The following is a 21,859-nucleotide window of genomic DNA, read 5'->3' on the forward strand; positions in this document are numbered from 1 at the left end:
GCAGCAGTGTCCGCTGAGCTCTGGCCAGCAGCCCATACTCTCTTTTGAGGACTTTCCTTTTAAATCCTTCCCTTTGTTGTGAATGGATGGAATGCCATGTGCTTTGCCAAATGGCATGTTTTTGTTATTGTGCCGGAAAATCCTCTGATTCATTATTTGGTGTTCAATGATCCAGGCTGAATCACATCCGGCTGTGATTGGGAGTCCCATAGGGCGGCACACAATTGGCCAAGCGTCGTCCGGGTTTGGCGGGGTAGGCCGTCGTTGTAAATAAGAATTTATTCTTAACTGACTAGCCTAGTTAAATAAAGGTTAAATCAAAATAAAAAATGTATATCTAATGCAGGGGTTCCCAAATTGTTTATCTCAGGCCCCTCTTCCAGCATTGGGGAACATCTTCCACAGGTTTAAAGCTTATTTCCTGCAATTCCACACATTTTGTCATGGGGTAGAGAACATTTTGCCATTTTAAAGCAAATTTTCTTTCAATTCTATACATTTTGCCATGTCTAATGTGTGTTCATGTGCTATTTAAGTGGCTCAAGCATTACAACAAAATCTATGGGCTACAAAACCTAGCTAAAAAACGTTACTGACATGGGCTAGTTGATCTGGACATTTCTGACAGGTTATAAAAAGCTCTCTAAGGTATGTAATGACTGACTAGACAAGAGGAAAACGGATTATGCACTACCCAATTTCAACTATTACAACTCAACCCCCCCCCCCCCCCCTGCCACTGATCTAATGGCTTGAGACAGCTTCTACCTGTATGCCAGTACAATTGTATTGTTGGACCAGATGTCACAATGGACATCTGTTTGTTCAGTGCTTTAACCTCATAAATGCAAGCCATCAAAAGGACAATAGTTAGGCATAATCAATATTTAGGCTGCTGTCAATCCATCATTGCCTCAACAACACCCTGTTATGGGACTGATTTCTGCCACACTGACATATACATTATGTTGCATTATAGGCTACTGTAACAAGGCAGTTGGGAGCTCGGTAAGCCTACCAACAACCATGCTGTTGTTACAGAGCTCATCCACCTGTGCCAAACTGGTCCAGACCGCTTGGCCGAAGATGTAGTGCGCACAGCGCTTTGAAAATAAAATATTGGCTAAAGGGAAGTCATCGACTGCAACTGGATTTGTCCATCGCTGCTCTATAGCCGAGCCCACATAAATGATCAAAGAAGAACCCACACCCATTCACTAGACTGGAGTAAACAGGGCAAGCCCAATGTACATCATCACCGCGTCGGTCAAAGTGCGCGCAGATGACAGTTCGAGGCGGTGCTTTCAGGCTATGCTTTATTGCTCGGGAGGGGGACATTACTGAGTCGGGCGTGGGAGTCAGGCAATCTTTCCTATTCTATCTGGATAAATGAAAGCTGACAACTAGACCACTTTATTGCAGCGTCCATCACAGACTGTCTCGGGCATCTTGCTGCGTCTAAAACTTTGAATTGTGCCCCCTCGCCGAGGAGCACTCCAACCCGCTCGAAGAAGAACGACGGCCGGACAACGCTCATCATCGCGAAATATAGGTAATTGACGCTCAAAACATCCCTCATTCAGTCACCCTGGCTGAAGTTCAATTCATCGTGTATGTCCGTTTACAACTTTGCGTACATATTGCCTGTGAATGATTCGTTGCGCCGCTTATAAATGTGGGTAAGATACATATTTCAAGAGAGAGATTACACTATCCCTCGCCTCGCCCAAATGATCTCAGTTGGTTCCCTCGGTGGGCAAAACCTAGGCTACTTTTTGAGTGGCAGCCTACTCTGATACTAGGTTACATCTACAGCTTGATGGTCCCAGTGGTAAGTTTCTCACCTTAACCTATAACTTAACCTTTAGACATGCTTGCTAGCCTGGAGGTTGCACAGGCAATGTGGTATAGCCTAGGATAGGCTAACCTACTACTATGATATAGCGGTGTTAAACTGTCACCTCTATATTATGGCTCAATATTTTAGACCAGACCGCTTACTTTTTCCACCTGTCTGTAGATAATGTTATCCCTCTATGTGATTCCTGATGCAAGGAGCCTTGTATGGGTGGAATATGTTGACATCCTTGCAAATATTTATCAATGCAGGATAACTGGTGGGAAAAAATACAATTTGTCTCTTCAATTTATGTTCTTGTTATGAGAAGAACAAGCCTAGTTGTCACCTAAAACAGCTGACAAACCAACACATTGCTCAGCACACAACATAATCACACTTGCATCATTTAGAATTATGACTACTGCTGCTTGTACCTTCTGATATATGTTCATCAGGTTTCCTATACCATATTACATCTTTATGGGTAATGAAACCACAAACAGTCAACTTTCAATTTTGTAATTTGTGTATGTATTTTTGTCTAGACATAATCTTATTGCCATCTCAATGGAAAAACCATTTTTTAAATTGTAGTTTTTCTTAAAATGTTTAAATAGTTTTTATTTATTTATTGTAAAGCAATTCAAAATATAATATAGAAAAACAAACAGACTATACAAACCAGTCTGGGGAATAAATACATTCTATAAAAACCTTATGCAAATTACAAACATTCAACATTTTAATAGCTTTTCTGTTGTGAGAAGATATTGTGTTTATTGTTCAATTTCATTCTCAAAAATTATAAACAGAGTTTTTTGACTGATACATTTACATGTATGAATATGGAATTTAGCTAAAATAACAATGAGGTTGATTAAGAAGAAATACTTTGCTGTACTTTGTATTTCAGTGTAGTGTCAGCATTTTCATTCAAGTTAAGTGAGGTCATCAGTTCTTGTTAAAATTACAATTTCCTGGTTTCCCTCTACACTGAAGGAGAGGAAGACAAAAAAACATTGTGGAAATACTGGCTAGACTCCTATTCAAGTCATACTTAACAGATCATGCTGCATATGTAAATAATCACAGGAAAACATAGAGAGAGGCATTCCTGGTCAGGTGAACCTATTGGTTAATAAGCAAAAATACAAGATTACAGACGCATCAGGAAGTGGGTCACACTGGGAAAGGATCTTCTCTGTCTGTTGTTGCAGAGAAATGAAATGAATCTAACCGGGTTCAATAGAGCTAGAGATGTGTAGCTAGAGATGTGTGTAGGCCCTGCCCCCAACTTATTGTCTATCTGTCACCTGGGGCTGTATGGCAAATGGCCCATGAACACAAGAACACAACTCAAGGGCCAGTCAGCCCTCCCCATGGAGGGGCCAAAATGTTGCTCTTTTTACACCAGGGGTGTCAAAATCAATCCATGGAGGGCCTAGAGCCTGCAGGTTTTTGGTTTCAGTAAAGACCTAGACAACCAGGTGAGGGGAGTTCTTTACAAATTAGTGACCTTAAATCGTCAATCAAGTACAAGGGAGGAGTGAAACCCTTAGACACTCAGCCCTCCATGGAATTAATTGACAAGTAGTCTACAGTATCCAAATGTAACAGTTTAGCTTCCGTCCCTCTCCTCGCCCCAGGGACCCTCTGCACACATCGACGACAGCCACCCTCGAAGCATCGTTACCCATCGCGCCACAAAAGCCAGCGCCCTTGCAGAGCAAGGGGAACAACTACTTCAAGGTCTCAGAGCGAGTGAAGTCACCAATTGAAACGCTATTAGTGCGCACCCCGCTAACTAGCTAGCCTTTTCACATCGGTTACACAAAGGACTGACTTGAAATAGGTGTTAGATACCAAACATGGATGCTATAGTGTTATTCTATCTGAAAGTTGATATCTAAAGATAACTTTGGTGCCATCTAAATGAATGTAATGATGTTTAATATACAGTACTAGTCAAAAGTTTGGACACCTACTCATTCAAGGGTTGTACTTATTTTTTAAAACTATTTTCTACATTGTAGAATAATAGTGAAGACATCACCTATGAAATAACACATGGAATCATGTAGTAACCAAAAAAGTTTTAAACAAATCAAAATATACTTTATATTCTTCAAAGTCGCCACCTTTTGCCTTTGACAGCTTTGCACACTCTTGGCATTCTCTCTACCAGTTTCACCTGGAAGGCATTTCCAACAGTCTTGAAGGAGTTCCCACATATGCTGAGCACTTGTTGACTGCTTTTTCTTCAATCTGCGGTCCAACTCATCCCAAACCATCTCAGTTGGGTTGAGGTCAGTTGATTGTGGAGGACAGGTCATCTGATACAGCACTCCATCACTCTCTTTCTTGGTCAAATAGCCCTTACACAACCTGGAGATGTGTTGGGTCATTGTCCTGTTGAAAAACAAATGATAGTTCCACTAAGCGCAAACGAGATTGGATAGTGTATCGCAGCAGAATGCTGTGGTATCCATGCTGGTTAAGTGTGACTTGAATTCTAAATAAATCACAGACAGTGTCACCAGTAAACCACCCCCGCACCATCACGCCTCCTCCTCCATGCTTCATGGTGGGAACCACACATGCGGAAATCATCCATTCACCTTCTCTGTGTCTCACAAAGACATGGCAGTTGGAACCAAAAATAGCTCATTTGGACTCATTGGTGTCCTTTTAGTAGTAGTTTCTTTGCAGCAATTTGACCATGAAAGCCTGATTCACGTAGTCTCCTCTGAACAGTTGATGTTGAGATGTGTCTGTTACTTGAACTTTGTGAAGCATTTATTTGGGCTGCAATTTCTGAGGCTGGTAACTCTAAGGAACTTATCCTCTCTAACAGAGGTAACTCTGGGTCTTCCCTTCCTGTGGTGGTCCTCATGAGAGCCAGTTTCATCATAGCGCTTGATGGTTTTTGCGACTGCACTTGAAGAAACGTTCAAAGTTCTTGAAATTCTCCGCATTGACTGAACTTCGTGTCTTAAAGTAATGATGGACTGTCGTTTCTCTGCTTTTTTGAGCTGTTCTTGTCATAATATGGACTTAGTCCTATTTGGTAAAAGACCATCTTTTGTATACCACCCCTACCTGTGACAACAAAACTGATTGGTGACTACCTCGTGAAGCTGGTTAAGAGAATGCCAAGAGTGTGCAAAGCTGTCATCAAAGCAAAGTGTGGCTACTTTGAAAAATCTCATATAAAACACATTTTGATTTGTTTAATTAACACTTGGTTACTACATGATTCCATATGTGTTATTTAATAGTTTTGATGTCTTCATTATTATTCTACAATGTAGAAAATAGTAAAAAAAAATAGAAAAACCCTTGAATGAGTAGGTGTGTCCAAACTTTAGACTGGTACTGTATCTTTGTGGTAATTTTTACTCTGCTCAGAGTAAACATCTCTGTTGTACTCAGCCCACCCCCTTAGGTTATCACACCTAGTTGTGATCCCCTTTCAAGAGGATGTTGGCTGGTTCTATCTGATTGGATATCTTAGTTGTTTTACTTTTGGTTTGGTCTATGGTTGGTCAACAATTGATTTTGAATATAAACAAGTCTGATCTAGTATAAATGGAATGAAGGTCTTTTGTTCTCTCTTGCCCTGCTATCACCCTTCTGCACGTGTCAAACTCATTCCACGGTGGGCCGAGTGTGCGTGTTTCCTCTCCTCCCTTGGATTTGATTGATAAATTAAGGTAACTGATTAGTAAGGAACTCCCCTCACCTGGTTGTCTAGGTCTTAATTGAAAGGACAAAACCAAAAACCAGCAGACACTAGGCCCTCCATGGAATGAGTTTGACACCCCTTCCCTCCAGAAAAGGTTGAAATACTCCTCTTATAGACTGTTTGGTCTGAGCAGGTGTGTTTAGTTCATGCTTTGTCTTGCACCTTTTAAGATCTACATGCTTAGAATTATGCTTTTGCCAGTATTGCCTTGTAACTCATGGTTTCGCCTTGTATTATGGAACTCATTCATCCTACAATCTTAATTCGATACTTGCATTGTTATTCGCTTCTCAGGAATATTACTTGATCTTAGTCAGCTAAATTTAAAAAACAATACTTGATTGCACATTGTTTAACTATAATATTAAATGGCGGATAGTCAAATGAATGAAATGTCGATTGTTAAATATTAGTTATCCCTGTGTTTGTGTTTTTCCAATTGACAGCGTGATTAGGAAACAATAAAAAATAAATGTAATTTGCTCCCTGTGCACAGATTGTACAGTTAAATGGTTTTATGAAGGCAGGCATACAGTAACAGAGGAGAAAAGGTCCTCCAAACACGTAGCAACGCTCAGAGAGTGAAAGTGGCGTGGTTACAGAAGGGAAGGGCGCACGCTCACAAGTGCAGGCCGGGTTTGTGTTTCGTCTGTATTCAAAGCACCACAGTGTTCCACGGGACTGCCTCCACCCATAGCCTGTTGTGTATGTTTTTTTTATGTCAAAAGAGTGATGGGCCATACACTCATTGTTTGGTAGAAATAAAAAATTAAAAGGCAACAAGCTGTGTCTCGCCCACATTTGACAGAAATGTGTGATTCATAGTATGTTTTTCCACTCAGACAAACCCTGCCTGACATCTGACATTTGTTGTCTCAAATATAATTACATTTCTGTAAATGTAATAACTTGATTAGTAATCTGATCTGACATTAGAAATTGCGCTCAATTCAGATAATGTACAAGAAAGATACTGTCGGTGCAATAGGAAGACTAAACAAGTAAAGGTTGAAGTTACAGGAACGCAAACTTCATTATCAAGAATTTTCACTCCAGCTCTGTTGTCAACACTCAACAACAAAAATATTTTTTATTTTGTATGAAACCTGAGAAGTGACCTCATGAGTAAAGGGTCCATTTTTAGAGTGAGGGAGTATTCCCCGCTCACAGCATGAGTCACAGTACAAGCATCTGCATGTGAAATGCAATCTAGTCTGTGTGGCCTTTTAGTTTAGAGGGGTAGAGCTGAGTAGCGTGGGAGGAGAGGCGTGGGCGCAGGGGAACACTCATAGCGGCTGGCTGGCTGGGCTGAGGGCTCCCCCCGCCCTCCCTGGTCCCCTCCTGTCAGTCACCCGTGAAAATGCGCTGACGGACCGCAGCTGACTTAGGGAAACACTTTCCATAGCAACCAAGCATGCCCTTCCTTCCCTCTGTTAACCTACCTGATGTAATCTCTATAGATCATCTAGGTTGGTGCCGAAAATATTTTGGTTTCTATTGAAAAACAACTAGCTATGACAAGTATGAGGCATGCTGACACGGTGCAAAGCAAACGACTGTTTTTCAACCACAAAATTTGAACAAAAGTTTAAGATTGGTTGTTGCTCTCTAGCCTAACTGTTACAAAACAGTAGATTTCCTTGACAAAGGGTGTGGGCGTCTCGACAGCTTGCATGCATGGAAAAAGTTCATCCCCACAGCTATACCTTGAAATGAACCTTGTAAGGATGGACTGCCTATATGTAAACTATAGGTTATATACACTGAATATATGAAGGATAATTAGGATACCTACTGCACTGCAATATGGTAAACAAAATATATGTTGTTTTATAATCTATACCTGCGCAGAGAAAAACTAAATGTACACAGATCCTCTCCTGAACTCCCTTCTGACTTCATCTGCTTGCATCACAAAATTCAATGTATATTTCCAAGTACAGATGAATAATCAGTAATGTTGAATTGATTTCTGGAAATTGTACCAAAATAATTGCCTAGCCCAGGAAGGGACAGGTGGCTGCTTGTATACACAGGAGTATAAAGAACACAGGGTCATTCCATTTTATTTCAGCAAGCCATGACACCCACCAGCTCAGATCATTCTGAAATGGTTTCTGTCGTTAAAAACAGATAAGCATTCCTGCAACATTATTTTGTTGAAAGACAATTTGAACTAATTGATTGCACCCAAATTGGCCATTTCAATTTATAGGATTCATATAATATTCAACAAATATTGTACCCAACATTCGATTTGGACCAAACCTCTTCTTAACAATGATTAAGATGTGAGGAGTCCAATAAGAATTGTTCAAAGCCACCCACAGACACCCCCAAACCCCACAAAGCCCCACCCAATGTCCAGAATACAGTATCTGTTCTCTGTTTGAAAAGTAGTATGAAGCTGCGGTTTGGAGTATAGTTTATTCATACTATAATGTATTCTCAGTGAATATTGTGATGTTTTCTCCCCCCTATTCAGAGAAATTAGCCATTGAAGTAGCTTGTATTTTTCCCCATAAATTAATGTGAAAGTACCAGGTTTTGCCCAACAGATACTGTTTTTCCTGCTTCTGCCACACCCTTTTATACATTTTTGCTGGTCTCTTGTGTTTACTAAATGATAACAACCTTTTTATTGAAACTTGAAGTAAAAAAATTAATTAATAAATGGGGTGGCAAGTAGCCTAGTGGTTAGAGCGTTGGACTAGTAACCGAAAGGTTTTAAGATCGAATCCCCGTGCTGACAAGGTAAAAATCTGCCATTCTGCTCCTGAACAAGGCAGTTAAACCCCCTGTTCCTAGGCTGTCATTGAAAATAAGAATTTGTTCTTAACTGACTTGCCTAGTTAAATAAAGGTAAAATACAAAATGTTGTGCTCACAATTCGAGCAAAACCTCCTTGAAACAATTCAGTTGGTACTTCTCTTATACTTAATCTGTGTCCAGGAAACAACCCTGTAGGTGTTGTTTATTGCCTTAAAAAAAAGTCTGGATTAGAACAAGCAAACCATTAGGCTACAGCAGTGCTTATGGTCTGCAACTAAGGGTCTTCAATGGTAAAATTCACAAACACACACTATGTGGTGTTTTGCAGTGGTAATGGTATTGGGTTAGATTTAATGGTAACTGTCACTAAACACACAACATATAAAATGTTTTCTAATAATTGTATTTAAAAACATAAGACTGCCATGCAATGGTTTATAATTGTATTATATTATTAGGGTTGTCACAACAGTCACTAGGCATTTTCTCCATAACACGTTTGGGCTTAGTTGGAAGAGTCTTCATGTGAGAATTGCAACATAGAAGCTCTTTGAGAGGTCTATCCCTATTTCTTTGAACTATTCAATGATGGAGTATTAGTTGCTAAAGAAGGACAAACTGAATTTCCTTCATGGAGGACTGGCTTGACTTGTTATGATCTAATTTATTTTAATCACAAGTAAAAATGTAATTGATTTAATAAACACGAGAACAGCAAAATGGATAGTAGGGTAGCAGGAACAGTGGCATCTGGTGGGCAAAACCGGGTACGTTCACACTAATTTATGGGGAAAATGCCAGCTACTTCAATGGCAAATTTTTATGCAATTATTTTATTTTTTTGACCAAATTCACTGAGAATTACATAGTATGATTAAACAATACTCCAAGCTACAGCTTAGATACTACTTGACCAACATAGAGAACTGATACTGTGTACTGGCCATTGGAGTGGGCTCCATGTGAAGTTTGGGGGGGTTCCATGGGTAGATTTTGACCATTTATTTAGATTCCTCATGACATTGTTAAGAAGAGGTTTTGTACAAATCAGATGTTGGGTACCATATTTATTGAATATTATATGAATCCTATAAATTTAAATTGCCAATTTTGTGTACAATTAGCTTAATTTCTCAGAGTTAAAAAATGTTCAGCATAATAATGTTTCAGGCATGCACATCTTATCTGTTTCCAACTACAGAAACCATTTCAGCACAATCTGAGATGGTAGGTGTCGAAATCCTATTTTTTGTGCTTTTTGAGGTGGAATGACTCCACGGGCAGATAAGAACCTGCTGAGGTTTCTGTTGTGCCTTGATAGATGGTTGCCTGGATCTCCCCCTTTCAGCTCTACCAATCTACTCCCATGTTCATCACAATCAGCACAATCCTGACCTGTAGGGGTGAGGTAAGGTTAGGATGGGGTGGCTCATGATGGGGCCAATTTCGACTTAGTGCTTTTGCATATATATATATATATATATATATATATATATATATATATATATATATAAATATATATATCACATGTTGTTCTGTTTGTTAGTGATTTCCAGTCTGCATGTAAAAATCCTGCTTGCAAATATAATATCTGATCAGGAAGTAGTGAATCAGATTTGACCCAGGTTGCCCTGGCCTAAATTATGTCAGACAAGGGTGGTACATCGTCTGTCCGACATGAGGGAATAGAGACATGCATATGTCAGCGTATTGCTTTTAAGGGCATGCAGAACTGCCATCTTCCTTGTTTCCACAGGCAAGGCAAGGGAAGTAGCCTAAAACTGGATTTTCCATGTGTTGTTTAGAAGCACTACTTTAGTATGCTCTTTGAGATGTTTTGATTGTCTGCTTTCAAATTAGCAGAAATTAGCAATTCAAATTTTATTTGATAGATTATTTGAACTGTATAGTAAGGCCCTAACTGGTATCCAAAACGTTGCATGATGTGCAGTATAAAATAAGTCCTTGTAGTTCTTTTTAAAAGCCTGCCATATCAACAAATGGCACTTTCCTGTCAATTCTCTCCTCTCAACTGATTGGCTGCCTAAACAAAACTGCTAGGCAACGCTGCTAACCTTTTTGAGGGGAATTAAGAAGGGACAACGTGACCCTTTGTTAGCACAGAGAGATTGTGGTACCACGTCACATTGAACGTGGGCATTTAGGAGTTTATTATTTTGCTTTTCTCAGCATTACTCCATGACTGACAGACTTTTGATTGCTGTAGATATAACACTGACTGTCTGACCTATACTCCCGTAGTGCTGTTAGGTACTGGGACAATAACCCATTTTAAAATGGAGATGATTTATTACATTATTTTATGATTTGATCCAAAAATGGCTGTTTTTTGGTTGATATGAAGAGAGAAATTGTGGATGGAGAGCTACAAAGATGAAAAGGTTGACACTTGCCAGACTATTTCAGGAAGAGGTGTTAGATTTTACAGAGCAACGCATGCAAATTGATGAATGAATAGAAAACTGGGTCAGACAAGACTCTGAAAAAAGCTTTGGGGAGACTAAAACTCTTGAGACGTATAATGTCTCTGGTGTGTCTGTGGCCTGATACTGCTTATGCAGAGCTTGTACTGGGCCCACGGGGCATTCTGAAGTACAAAATGCTCCTTGAAGCTGCTTCTGCTTGTCAGCTTAGGACTGGGCTACTGTGCATTCGTTTGCTCGTTGTTACATCAACAATGTCATTTGAAACATGGGAGTGGAAAGACAGGTGTTTTTGAAACATTTGCTCTGAACACTATTAACATCATGACTGGAGATGACTAAAGGACACCGAGGGTATTTGCAAGCCAATGCTGGTGTTGAACTATGTGGTTCATGCCAATTTGCAGATGTAAATTTTGTGGGTTTTAACAGGCCGTTGCTGACCTGTTTGCATGGTGTGATGATCTGAAGCGCCTTTTCTAAACAAAGCCCTTGCCTTGTGAGTTACTACCTAGCACTGTTATGTTCAGCTTTCAATTCTGGTTTGATGTCTGAGCCGCCTCCATTTCACATTCACGCAGCAGAAGACTGATGTAACTCGTTCTCCTCTCCTCTCGCCCCTTTTCTGCACCGGCGGTATGTGCAGACGCAGGCAGCATGTCCGCCCCCACAGACCCAGAGGTGAAGGAGCTGAACCCAGTCGACTTCATCCAGCTACAGCAGTACATTGACTGTGAGTACATGCAGGCAGGAAGCCTCCTCAGCCCTGCATCGCCTTCCCCTTACACCCACACGCTCTCATATGTGGAAGTGGTGATGACTGTCTCTTACTAAGTATCTGCAAAACGTTGCCGCATTGGGCCCACAATTTTTCTTGGTAGACCTCTGGATTCAGACATTTTGTGAACCTCAATTTGAAGGAAAATGAAGGAATAGGAAACTGGATTTCTTATCCTAGTGTCTGTTATCCATTTGAATGCCGTAATACATCTGTCATGTGATACACATTTCATGTTGCTATGTAGAATATGATATATTTGTCGTTTCTGCCGACAGAAAGTGTTCATACCCCTTGACTTAATCCACATTTTATTGTTACAGCCTGAATTCAAAATAGATTTTTTTCTTCCTCACCCATCAACACACAATAATACCCCGTGACAAAAAAAATGACAAAAGTGAAAACATGTTTTTAGAAATGTTTGCATATTTGATTGAAAATTTAAATATCTAATTAATATATCCCTGAGTCAATACTGTGTAGAAGCACCTTTGGTGGCGATTATAGCTTTGCGTTGTCTTGGGTGTGTCTGTATCAGCTTTGCACATCTAGATTTAGGGATTTTCTCCCATTCTTCCTTAAATTAGATGGGGAGAGGCGGTGAACAGCAATCTTCAAGCCTCTCCAGATTTCAAAGGGATTCAAGTCTGGGCTTTGGCTGGGCCACGCAAGGACTTTCACATTCTTGTTCTGAAGCCATTCCATCGTTGCTTTGGCAGTATGCTTGGGGTCATTGTCCTGTTGGAACGTAAATCTTTTCCCCATTCTGTTGTTTGCACTCTGAAGAAGGTTCTCATCAAGGATTTGCCTGTATTTGGGTCCATTTATTGTTCCCTCTATCCTTACCAGTCTCGGAGTCCCTGCCGCTGAAAAGCATCCCCATAGCATGATGCTGCCACCACCATGCTTCACGGTAGGGATGATGTTAGACAGGTGATGAGCTGTGCCTGGTTTTTTTTTCCAGACACAGCGCTTTGCATTCAGGTCAAATAGTAAAATTTTTGTCTCATCAGATGACAATCTTTTGCCTTATGCTCTGTATTTCACCTGCCTCTTTGCAAACTCCAGGCGTGCTGTCGTGACTTTTTCTCAGGAGTGGCTTCCATCTGGCCACTCTCCCATAAAGCCCAGATTGGTGAAGTACTGTAGAGACTGTTTTCCTTCTGGCATGTTCCCCCATCTCAGCCAACGAACTCTGTAGTTATGTCAGATATAGACATCATAATTCTATCTCGGCGGATGGTTCCTTGGACTTCATGGTGTAGTTTCTGCTCTGACATGCACCGTCAACTGTGGGACCTTATATAGACAGGTCTAGATCAAGTCCAAACAATTGAATTGGCCACAGGTGGACTCCAATCAAGTTGTAGTGATCATCAAGGATGATCAAAAGAAATTGGATGCACCTGAGCTCAATTTGGACTGTCATAGCAAAGGGGTGTGAGTACTTTCATTTTCAATACATTTGCACACATTCTAAAAACAAGTTTTCACTTTGTCATTATGGGGTATTGTGTGTAGATGGGAGAGGGGGAAAAAAATGAATACATATTTAATTCAGGCTGTAACACAACAAAATGTGTAATAAATCAAGGGGTATACATGCTATCTTATAGTAACACTTATAGTTTCTGATTCTATACTCATTCTCTGTAACAATCATTACTTAGACATTCATGTTTGTAGTACTCTAAAATAAGAGTGTGTGTGTCCTGTGTGTCTCTTCTCCTTCCAGACTGCACGCTGAAGGTTAAAGATGTGCTGAGGGAATTTGATGCAGATGGCAGGCTGGCCCAGCACAGACATGGAGAGGTGAGAGGAAACCATGGCCAGGTTGATATCGACCCAACCACAACTCATGTCTGCTCCCAGTCCCTCTTGATAAATGTCTGTGGTACATTACTACATTAATACACAGTTTGCCGTGACATTTGAGAGTGATTGTTATGCTCATGTGATACCCATTGGTTTTCTTTTTAGAAAATCTATTAAAATGTAAACATGAATCATGTTGATGAATATGACATGACTACCTAAGAGTGCTGTATATAAATCAAATCAATTAGGAGAGAATTGTCTTCAGGGGTTGATGGATTTTTGCAAACCGCTGAAGTTACTAATGGAAATTACCTCTTCAAATCGTGCCAATTCTGCAAGTTCTCTGACTGACGTTGTGCTGGCATCATGCAGAGTAAGCCATTAGGTGATTTAACAGGACAGGTTTTCCAATGTTGCCGATATCAGCAGTTGGATTTGCCAAATAATTAGGCTAAATCCAATCTTCTCTCATAAGATGGATAAAAACAACACATAGCAACTAGGACTTAAGGACTTATGGGGAAACGATGGGTTACAGAACAGAAAGACAATTTTCTCAGTGAGGATGATGAGAAAGAAGCAGCGACTCTCGAAGTAGAGTCATTAAGTGGAAAATCTGACTAAAAGCATTGATCATTATGGTTATGTACTGTGTACTCTTAACCCCAATTGCCCCCTGTAAGTCGCTCTGGATAAGAGGGTCTGCTAAACGACTAAAATGTGTTTTTTTTTAATTTATAAATAAATAAATATTTTGACCAAATCCCCTCATCATTGTAACGTCTAGGAATTATGATTATTTGCACCCAAATCTCCTAAATCAGAATGTTTTGATAAGACTCATGAGATCTCTGTCATCTTCCCATTTGATTGATTGATCATTTGAATTATTGATTGATTGATTGATATCCCATCCTCTGCTGCAGTGTATCAATGAGGAGGGCTTCCGTCTCTTCCTGAAGACCTATCTGGAGGTGGAGGACTTCCCTAAGGATCTCTGCCAGCGCCTCTTTCGATCCTTCCAGAGCGGAACTGAACCTGACGGGCAGGACAATGCTAGTACGTTTATTTGTCCCTCGGCGTAGACGCATATTATTGTCTGACTATAGTCAGCAGTTTCCCTATTCTCGGCGCTAGTTCATTTGTCAAAGTCCACAGGCTGCACGTGATTAGGTGTGCTCTATGTGTTAACTTCCCCCTCCTCCTTTAAACCTCTCTCTCTCATAGAAGAGGTATTTTTGAAGGACGTTTCGTGTTACTTCTCCCTGTTGGAGGATGGCCAGCCCAGAGACAAGCTGGAGTGTGAGTCTTGATCCTGTTTTCTCCACCATGTCGCAGCTCCATACTGCAGTCTCTTTTTTTATAGATATTTTGTTTGATGGCTTTGTCCAAGATTTTTATATGCCAATTTCTCCCTCTTTCAGTTGCTTTCAAACTGTACGACAGAGATGGCAATGGCGTCCTTGACAGCTCCGTAAGGCAATTAGTCATATTTTTTTCATGATCTACATAGAAATGGGTAATGGGTATTGTACCAGATTACCCATTTCAGTGTAATAACAATGTAATAACATGTAATGACTGGCTGTTGAAGGAGATGTCCCCTTATACCCTTTAATTTCCACAAGGTATATATCAGTTCTTCAACTCACAATAACTTATGCTCTCCTGCCTGTATGAACCCAGGAGGTGGACCGGATCATTGCTCAGATGATGCACGCTGCAGATTACCTCGGTTGGGATGTGTCTGAGCTGAGACCAGTAAGTGTGGTCAAATTTGGGATTTCTAACAATAACTGACTATCATTTTAATAGAGGGGAAAATACCTCAAGTCTTCTGCAAATATCTGCTGCACAAACAATCACTCAAGAATGCTTATTTAGACACTAAGTTATAAGGCACTTTCATTTGTTCAGGTGCTAAAGGACATGATGACGGCCATCGACGCAGACAGCAGTGGCACGGTCTCTCTGGATGAGTGGGTGGAGGGAGGAATGAACAACGTCCCCCTGCTGGTGTTACTGGGTCTGAAGGTGGGTGAACCATGTTCACCTGCTAGTTCGTGTTCATTAGGGACAAAATGGAAGAAAACTAACTGAAACAGGGAGGAACTACCTGAACTTGTCCAATAATAAGAAAGGCTTGTTTTTTTCCATTGCACAACATTTTGCCACGGTGTGTGTTAATGAATACAACCCTGGTGTTACTAGGGCTGAAGGTAGGAGTTGGACCATCCATCACTCATTCCTCTTTATTGCGTCAGCGGGTTTTTTGTGGAGCCTGGGCTGGGAGGAGTACACATGATGCGTCCTCTTGATCTTATTTCCTGGTGCATGTTTACGCTGCTAATGTTCTGTTTTTCTACCAGCTTTAGCAATATGTCACAGCCTCCACCAGTCTCTGGAGTTTATTTTTCATCTCTCTCTCTCTCTCTCTCTCTCTCTCTCTCTCTGAGTGAGAGAGTGAGAGAGCGCACACACTCTCTCTCTCTCTCTCTCTCTCTCTCTCTGAGTGAGAGAGTGAGAGAGCGCACACACACTCTCTCTCTCTCTCTCTCTGAGTGAGAGAGTGAGAGAGCGCACACACTCTCTCTCTCTCGCCTTCTGCAACACCCTTCTGCTGACTCAGTGCTGCGGGCCTGCTAATGTCACATCTTTCATATATACAGCATCTATGCACCACCAGCAGAGTGAGTTAAGCTTTTTCCACTTTAGCTGTTACTTTTCCATCTAACATCACCATCTTCATCAATTAGTAGTAACTACAACGGAAAGGAAGGACATAGATATTGATTGTTACAGTATAAAGAGGAAGTGATTATGTTTGAAACAACTACACTAATTGGGGTGCCACAGCACTCTGATCTCCCAAGTGCTGATAGACTGTGGTTTTGGAAATACTAGCATCTGAGAAAATATCTTGGTATAGTGGGTAGGCCTACTTATTGATAATGCTGTTTTCTTCTGGGTCTGTTAGTTGACTGCCCGGCAAAGTGGACTGTCTGGCTAGCTGACTGAAGGTCTGAACTGTAAACTGGTCTCTCTCGCGCCCCTACAACAATGCCAGGGACTTCCCCTCCGGCTATTTCAGGCCACCAATGAGAGTCGGAGCTCTCTCACTTTGCTGAGTTCAGGGGCTATGCTTCATACACATACACTGACTGGAAGTCTGGCTTTGAGCTGAGGCACCATGAGTCATTTTAACCAATGTTTGTAAAAGCATTTGTTACTGTCGATTTCTGTCTAATCTAGATAAGGGCGTATACAATCTGTGACCTTTTACTGTGTTATTTAAAAACATTCACTCCGTTCTCAGAAAATGATAACTTTCCATTAAAAACCACAATAACTTTCGTAATGTTCAGAAAAGCTAAGAATGTTATTTAAAAACATACACAACTTTCTGAAAGGATTCATGCTCGTTGACTTATTCCCTTTGTTGTTACAGCCTGAATTGAAAATGGATAAGACAAATCACATCCATCTACACACAATACCCCATAATAACAGTGAAAAACATGCTTAGAAATGGTTGATAATTGATTGAAAATTAAATACAGACACATCTCATTTATATGTGTTCACATCCCTGAGTCAATACTTTGTTGATGCACCCTTGGCGCGAGTACAGCTTTAAGTCATCTTGGGTATGTCGGTATCAACTTCGTAAATCTTGGTTTTGGAGATTTTCTCAAGCTCTGTTAAGTTAGATGGGACGTGGCGGTGATCAGAAGTCTTCAAGTCTCTCCTCAGAGTTCAATGGGATTCAAGTCTGGGCTTTGGCTGGGCCACTCAAGGCTGGGCCACTTTCACATTCTTGTTCTGAAGTCATTCCAGCGTTGCTTTGGCTGTATGCTGGGGGTCATTGTCCTGTTGGAACGTAAATCTTCGCCCCATTCTAAGGTTGTTTGCACTCTGAAGCAGGTTCTCATCAAAGATTTGCCTGTATTTGGCTCCATTCATTGTTCCCTCTATCCTTACCAGTCTTTGAGTCCCTGCCACTGAAAAGCATCCCCATAGCATGATGCTGCCACCACCATGCTTCACGGTAGGGATGATGTTAGACAGGTGATGAGCTGTGCCTGTTTTTTTTTTCAGACATAGCGCTTTCCATTCAGGCCAAAGAGTTACATCTTTGTCTCATCAGACCACAGAATATTTTGCCTTATGCTCTGTCTTTCACCTGCCTTTTTGCAAACTCCAGGTGCGCTGTCATGTGCCTTTTTCTCAGGAGTCCGTCTGGCCACTCTCATAAAGCCCAGATTGGTGAAGTACTGTAGAGACTTCTGGAAGGTTCTCCCATCTCCGCCAAGGAACTTTGTATTTCTGCCAGAGTGGTCTTTGGTTCTTGGTCACCTCCCTGACCAAGGTCCTTCTTGCTCAGTTATGTCAGACGGCCAGCTCTAGGCAGACTCTGGGTAGTAGTTTCACAATGGAGACCACTGTGCTCTAGGACACTTTGAACACTCTAGAAATGGTCTTATACCCTTCCCCAGATACAGATAGAGAATAGAAGATCATAGGTTTGAATTTCACTGATGCTGCGTCACAATAGAAAATAGAATGTGTTCCACGCAAATTAATTTCTATCTGTACTTGCAGTGTCATTAAATGTCTTATTGAAACATTCACTAAAGGTTTTAAGGAAGTTATTTTAAAAACATCTGAATAACCTTTACATTTTGTTCTTAGTGTAAGAAAACTTAAATTAATAACCATGAGAAAGCATTCAGAACATTTAGAGAATGCTCTCAGTATGTTATTTAATTAGCTTCAAATAACCTGTAATTTCCGTTCTCCGAGCGTTACTAAAACCTCCCAGGAAAACATACAAGGAACTCGAGTAAAGGTTCTCAGAACCTCCATACAACCTAAAAACAAATGTTTCCAGAACTGTCTGAAATGTTCACAAAATGTTCAGTTTAACCGGTCAGAAAAGGTAGTTCCCGCAACAATCTGAAAACTAAAAACACCCTACACACATTCCCACAACTTCCAAGGAACTGGGCACACACTGGTTGAATCAATGTTGTTTTAATGTAATTTCAACGAAATTACGTTGAACCAATGTGGAAGAGACGTGGAATTGACATCTGTGCCCAATGGGAAATGTGCTAGCTGGGTTAGGATTGGTGTTGATGATTTTTGCTGCGAATAGAATCACTAATGGCAGATGACACCCCCATTTCCAACCATGAGCCAATATTAGAATGAGATGTGTATCAAAGCTTGCATTGCTTACATAGTGCTTTCCAAATATGAGATTAGATTATGCGGAGTATAGACATTTACCCTGAGATTCAGAGTTTGTTCTAGAAGTGTGCAAAAATTGTCAGCAAACTACATAAAAAAAATATACTTTATATATATTTCATTGATGGTAACATAATATGTATTTTCTCCCCCTCCACCCCCAGATGACTCAGAAGGATGGGCAGCACCTATGGAGGATGAAGCATTTCAACAAGCCTGTCTACTGCAACGTGTGTCAGAGCATGCTGCTAGGACTAAGGAAACAGGGGCTTTGCTGCACCTGTGAGTGACACTATCTAGTCTCACCACTAGAGGGCAATACAACTTAACATTCTCAATCCACCCAATGCTCATTTTTGAGCAGAAAGACATCTATCCTGATCATGTAATTGAAAGCAAGTTAATGAAATCTCATACTCATAATCGGATTATGCTAAAATGTATGCTAAGATATGTCATAATGACTTATGACACCCAATGCATTGCAGTATATTTCCAAATAATTTTCATAGAAAAACAATGTAGTGGCAATGTTTATTGACTACTTAATCGTCAACCTCGTTTCTAGTCTTGACTAACATGATTAATTAAATCAATAAATGAGAGATAATGACAATAATAGTTCAACAATGGAGACACGTAATGCATTGTTTACTTGTCTTTGTTTTCAAGGCTGTAAATACACGGTCCATGGACGGTGTGCCAACATAAACCCAGCTCCCTGTACCAGGACCTATGTCAAATCTAAGAAAGACACAGGGGTATGAGTGTTTTTTTCCTCAAACAACTGCAAATTCCATTGTAAAATGTTAATATTTCCAATGCCTCTTCATTCTTAGTGTATGTTGCAATTTGAATGTCTGAGCCATTCTCTTTGTCCCTGTTTATGTACAGTGTCTGTCTTGCATCTTACTGGGCCTGTGTCTCTTGCCTCAGGTTCCAACCCATGACTGGGTCAGTGGGAACTGTGACTCTGGGAAGTGTGACAAGTGTCAGAAGAAGATCAAGAGTTATCACGGGCTGACGGGAAAACACTGTGTCTGGTGTCACTCCATGGTGAGGAGGGAGGGCTCCTGAGTAGATCTGTGGTTGTGAGAGTCAGGCCCTTGGAATTATTAGGCCAGATGTTTTCTTCCACACAGAGGATTTACATCACAATCTGTTGTGAAATCTGTTAATGGAGTGGTTTTGCAAGAGCTACGTCTGGAACTACATATTTTAACAATAAAGCACTGGGGTGGTGTTTTTTATTTTTTATTATAAAAATAAAAGACTCAACTGTAAAAATATATATATATGTGTGTATATATATATAATATAAGCACTTTGTGACGACTGTTGATGTAGAAAGGGTTTTAGAAATCAAATGTTATTGGCTTTATTCATTAAGAATTTGATAAGAGCTTGCTATATCTCTGGCTGCTACTGTGTTCCAGCGCCATGATGACTGTGCCTCCCAGGAGCCCTCCGACTGTAACTGTGGACCTCTCAGAGACCATATCCTCCCCCCCTGGGCTATCTACCCTGTTATAAAGGTACTGGATCATCTACTGCCCCGTTACAGTTGTCCAACACTATAAAATGGAATATACTGTATAAAGCTCACAAATATATATGTTTAGGAACCTTAACTATGCGAAATAACTTTTTTCTTATCTTAAAAACAACATTCACTCACATGCAATGGTAATAGTAGGATATCTAAAATGTCCAGCTTGAGAAACGATACATTTGGTTATCAGATTGTCATTGCTTCTTGTTTTATTTTGTGCCACTGGGTGATCCTGAACAAAAAATACCCTGATTTGGGATTTTCACTACATTTAATTAATCGAAGGGTCCTTTGGATGAAGGATTGTTGAAATATATTTGATATTTGAAATATATTTGACAATAACAAAGTGGCCTCGCACCCATGGTTCGGTTCAGTAAAAAGCTGAGGGATGGGGGTGGAGAAATTGAATCAATCTCAAATTCATAGACATAGCTATGAATGTAAGGATTGACCGTCCATGATATCAAAAGTATAGTTTTGTCGTGTTTGTTTACATTTTTTGTTTACAAACATTGGAGAAAGAAAGCTCATATTTGGAGTTCTGATGAGTAACAGCAGTTGAACTAAGCTCATGATGTAGATGTAGCAACTACTGATTTCCCCTTTAAAGCATAGTTGAGAAGTAATTCATTCAAATTGGAACATTTGTGACATTTTTGCAATACCCAGGCCTCCTTTGACTCCATAATGTTTAATCTGTAAGTGCTACAAAGCAAAAATTGGTGTTTGTAATATGAATAGTATTTTGATGTCAATGACAATTTTCTTACATTAATTTATGAATATTGAAATAAATAAACATACATATTGAAAATATGCCATTTTAGATTAGGCAAATGTTTCAATTTTTTTATTTTTTTATTTTTTTATTTCACCTTTATTTAACCAGGTAGGCTAGTTGAGAACAAGTTCTCATTTGCAACTGCGACCTGGCCAAGATAAAGCATAGCAGTGTGAGCATACAACAAAGAGTTACACATGGAGTAAACAATTAACAAGTCAATAACACAGTAGAAAACGAAGGGGGGGTCTATATACAATGTGTGCAAAAGGCATGAGGAGGTAGGCAAATAATTACAATTTTGCAGATTAACACTGGAGTGATAAAAGATCAGATGGTCATGTACAGGTAGAGATATTGGTGTGCAGAAGAGCAGAAAAGTAAATAAATAGAAACAGTACGGGGATGAGGTAGGTGAAAAGGGTGGGCTATTTACCAATAGACTATGTACAGCTGCAGCGATCGGTTAGCTGCTCAGATAGCTGATGTTTGAAGTTGGTGAGGGAGATAAAAGTCTCCAACTTCAGCGATTTTTGCAATTCGTTCCAGTCACAGGCAGCAGAGTACTGGAACGAAAGGCGGCCAAATATATCATTGAACATAATATTCTACAGGCATATCAAAGTTATATCAAAGTTATGACCCATTTTAAAGCTACAATATGTAACTTTTTGGGCGACCTGACCAAATGCACATAGAAATGTGAGTTATAGATCTGTCAATCTCATTGAAAGCAAATCTAAGAAGTGGTATATATGTTCTATGTGTGCTATTTCTAGGCTTCCATGTTGCACATTCTGCAAATTACCAGCAGAGGTCAACCATTTTGAATCGATTTTCACATTCACTCTGTTGGTAATGCATACAAAT

At 40.2% G+C, this 21,859-nt stretch overlaps 1 protein-coding gene across 2 annotated transcripts in view; it reads left to right on the forward strand.

The window, feature by feature from the left end:
• Window positions 1-1,265: 1,265 nt before the first annotated feature.
• Window positions 1,266-21,859, forward strand: part of LOC109869595 (diacylglycerol kinase alpha) — a 41,409-nt gene continuing 20,815 nt past the window's right edge. Inside the window, exons 1-12 of one of the 2 annotated variants that reach the window (XM_020459830.2) lie at window positions 1,266-1,552; window positions 11,448-11,534; window positions 13,318-13,394; window positions 14,327-14,459; window positions 14,628-14,702; window positions 14,825-14,874; window positions 15,087-15,161; window positions 15,318-15,434; window positions 18,818-18,935; window positions 19,326-19,414; window positions 19,590-19,709; window positions 20,090-20,188. In XM_020459830.2, coding sequence (XP_020315419.1) covers window positions 11,459-11,534; window positions 13,318-13,394; window positions 14,327-14,459; window positions 14,628-14,702; window positions 14,825-14,874; window positions 15,087-15,161; window positions 15,318-15,434; window positions 18,818-18,935; window positions 19,326-19,414; window positions 19,590-19,709; window positions 20,090-20,188 — 1,029 coding nt within the window. In that variant the 5' untranslated portion in view covers window positions 1,266-1,552; window positions 11,448-11,458. Of the gene's footprint in view, window positions 1,553-11,250; window positions 11,301-11,447; window positions 11,535-13,317; window positions 13,395-14,326; window positions 14,460-14,627; window positions 14,703-14,824; window positions 14,875-15,086; window positions 15,162-15,317; window positions 15,435-18,817; window positions 18,936-19,325; window positions 19,415-19,589; window positions 19,710-20,089; window positions 20,189-21,859 lie in introns of those variants that run through there. The other variant, XM_031803962.1, reaches the window with a different exon arrangement.

Source organism: Oncorhynchus kisutch, linkage group LG24, assembly GCF_002021735.2.
Source record: "Oncorhynchus kisutch isolate 150728-3 linkage group LG24, Okis_V2, whole genome shotgun sequence".
Lineage (NCBI taxonomy): Eukaryota > Metazoa > Chordata > Actinopteri > Salmoniformes > Salmonidae > Oncorhynchus > Oncorhynchus kisutch.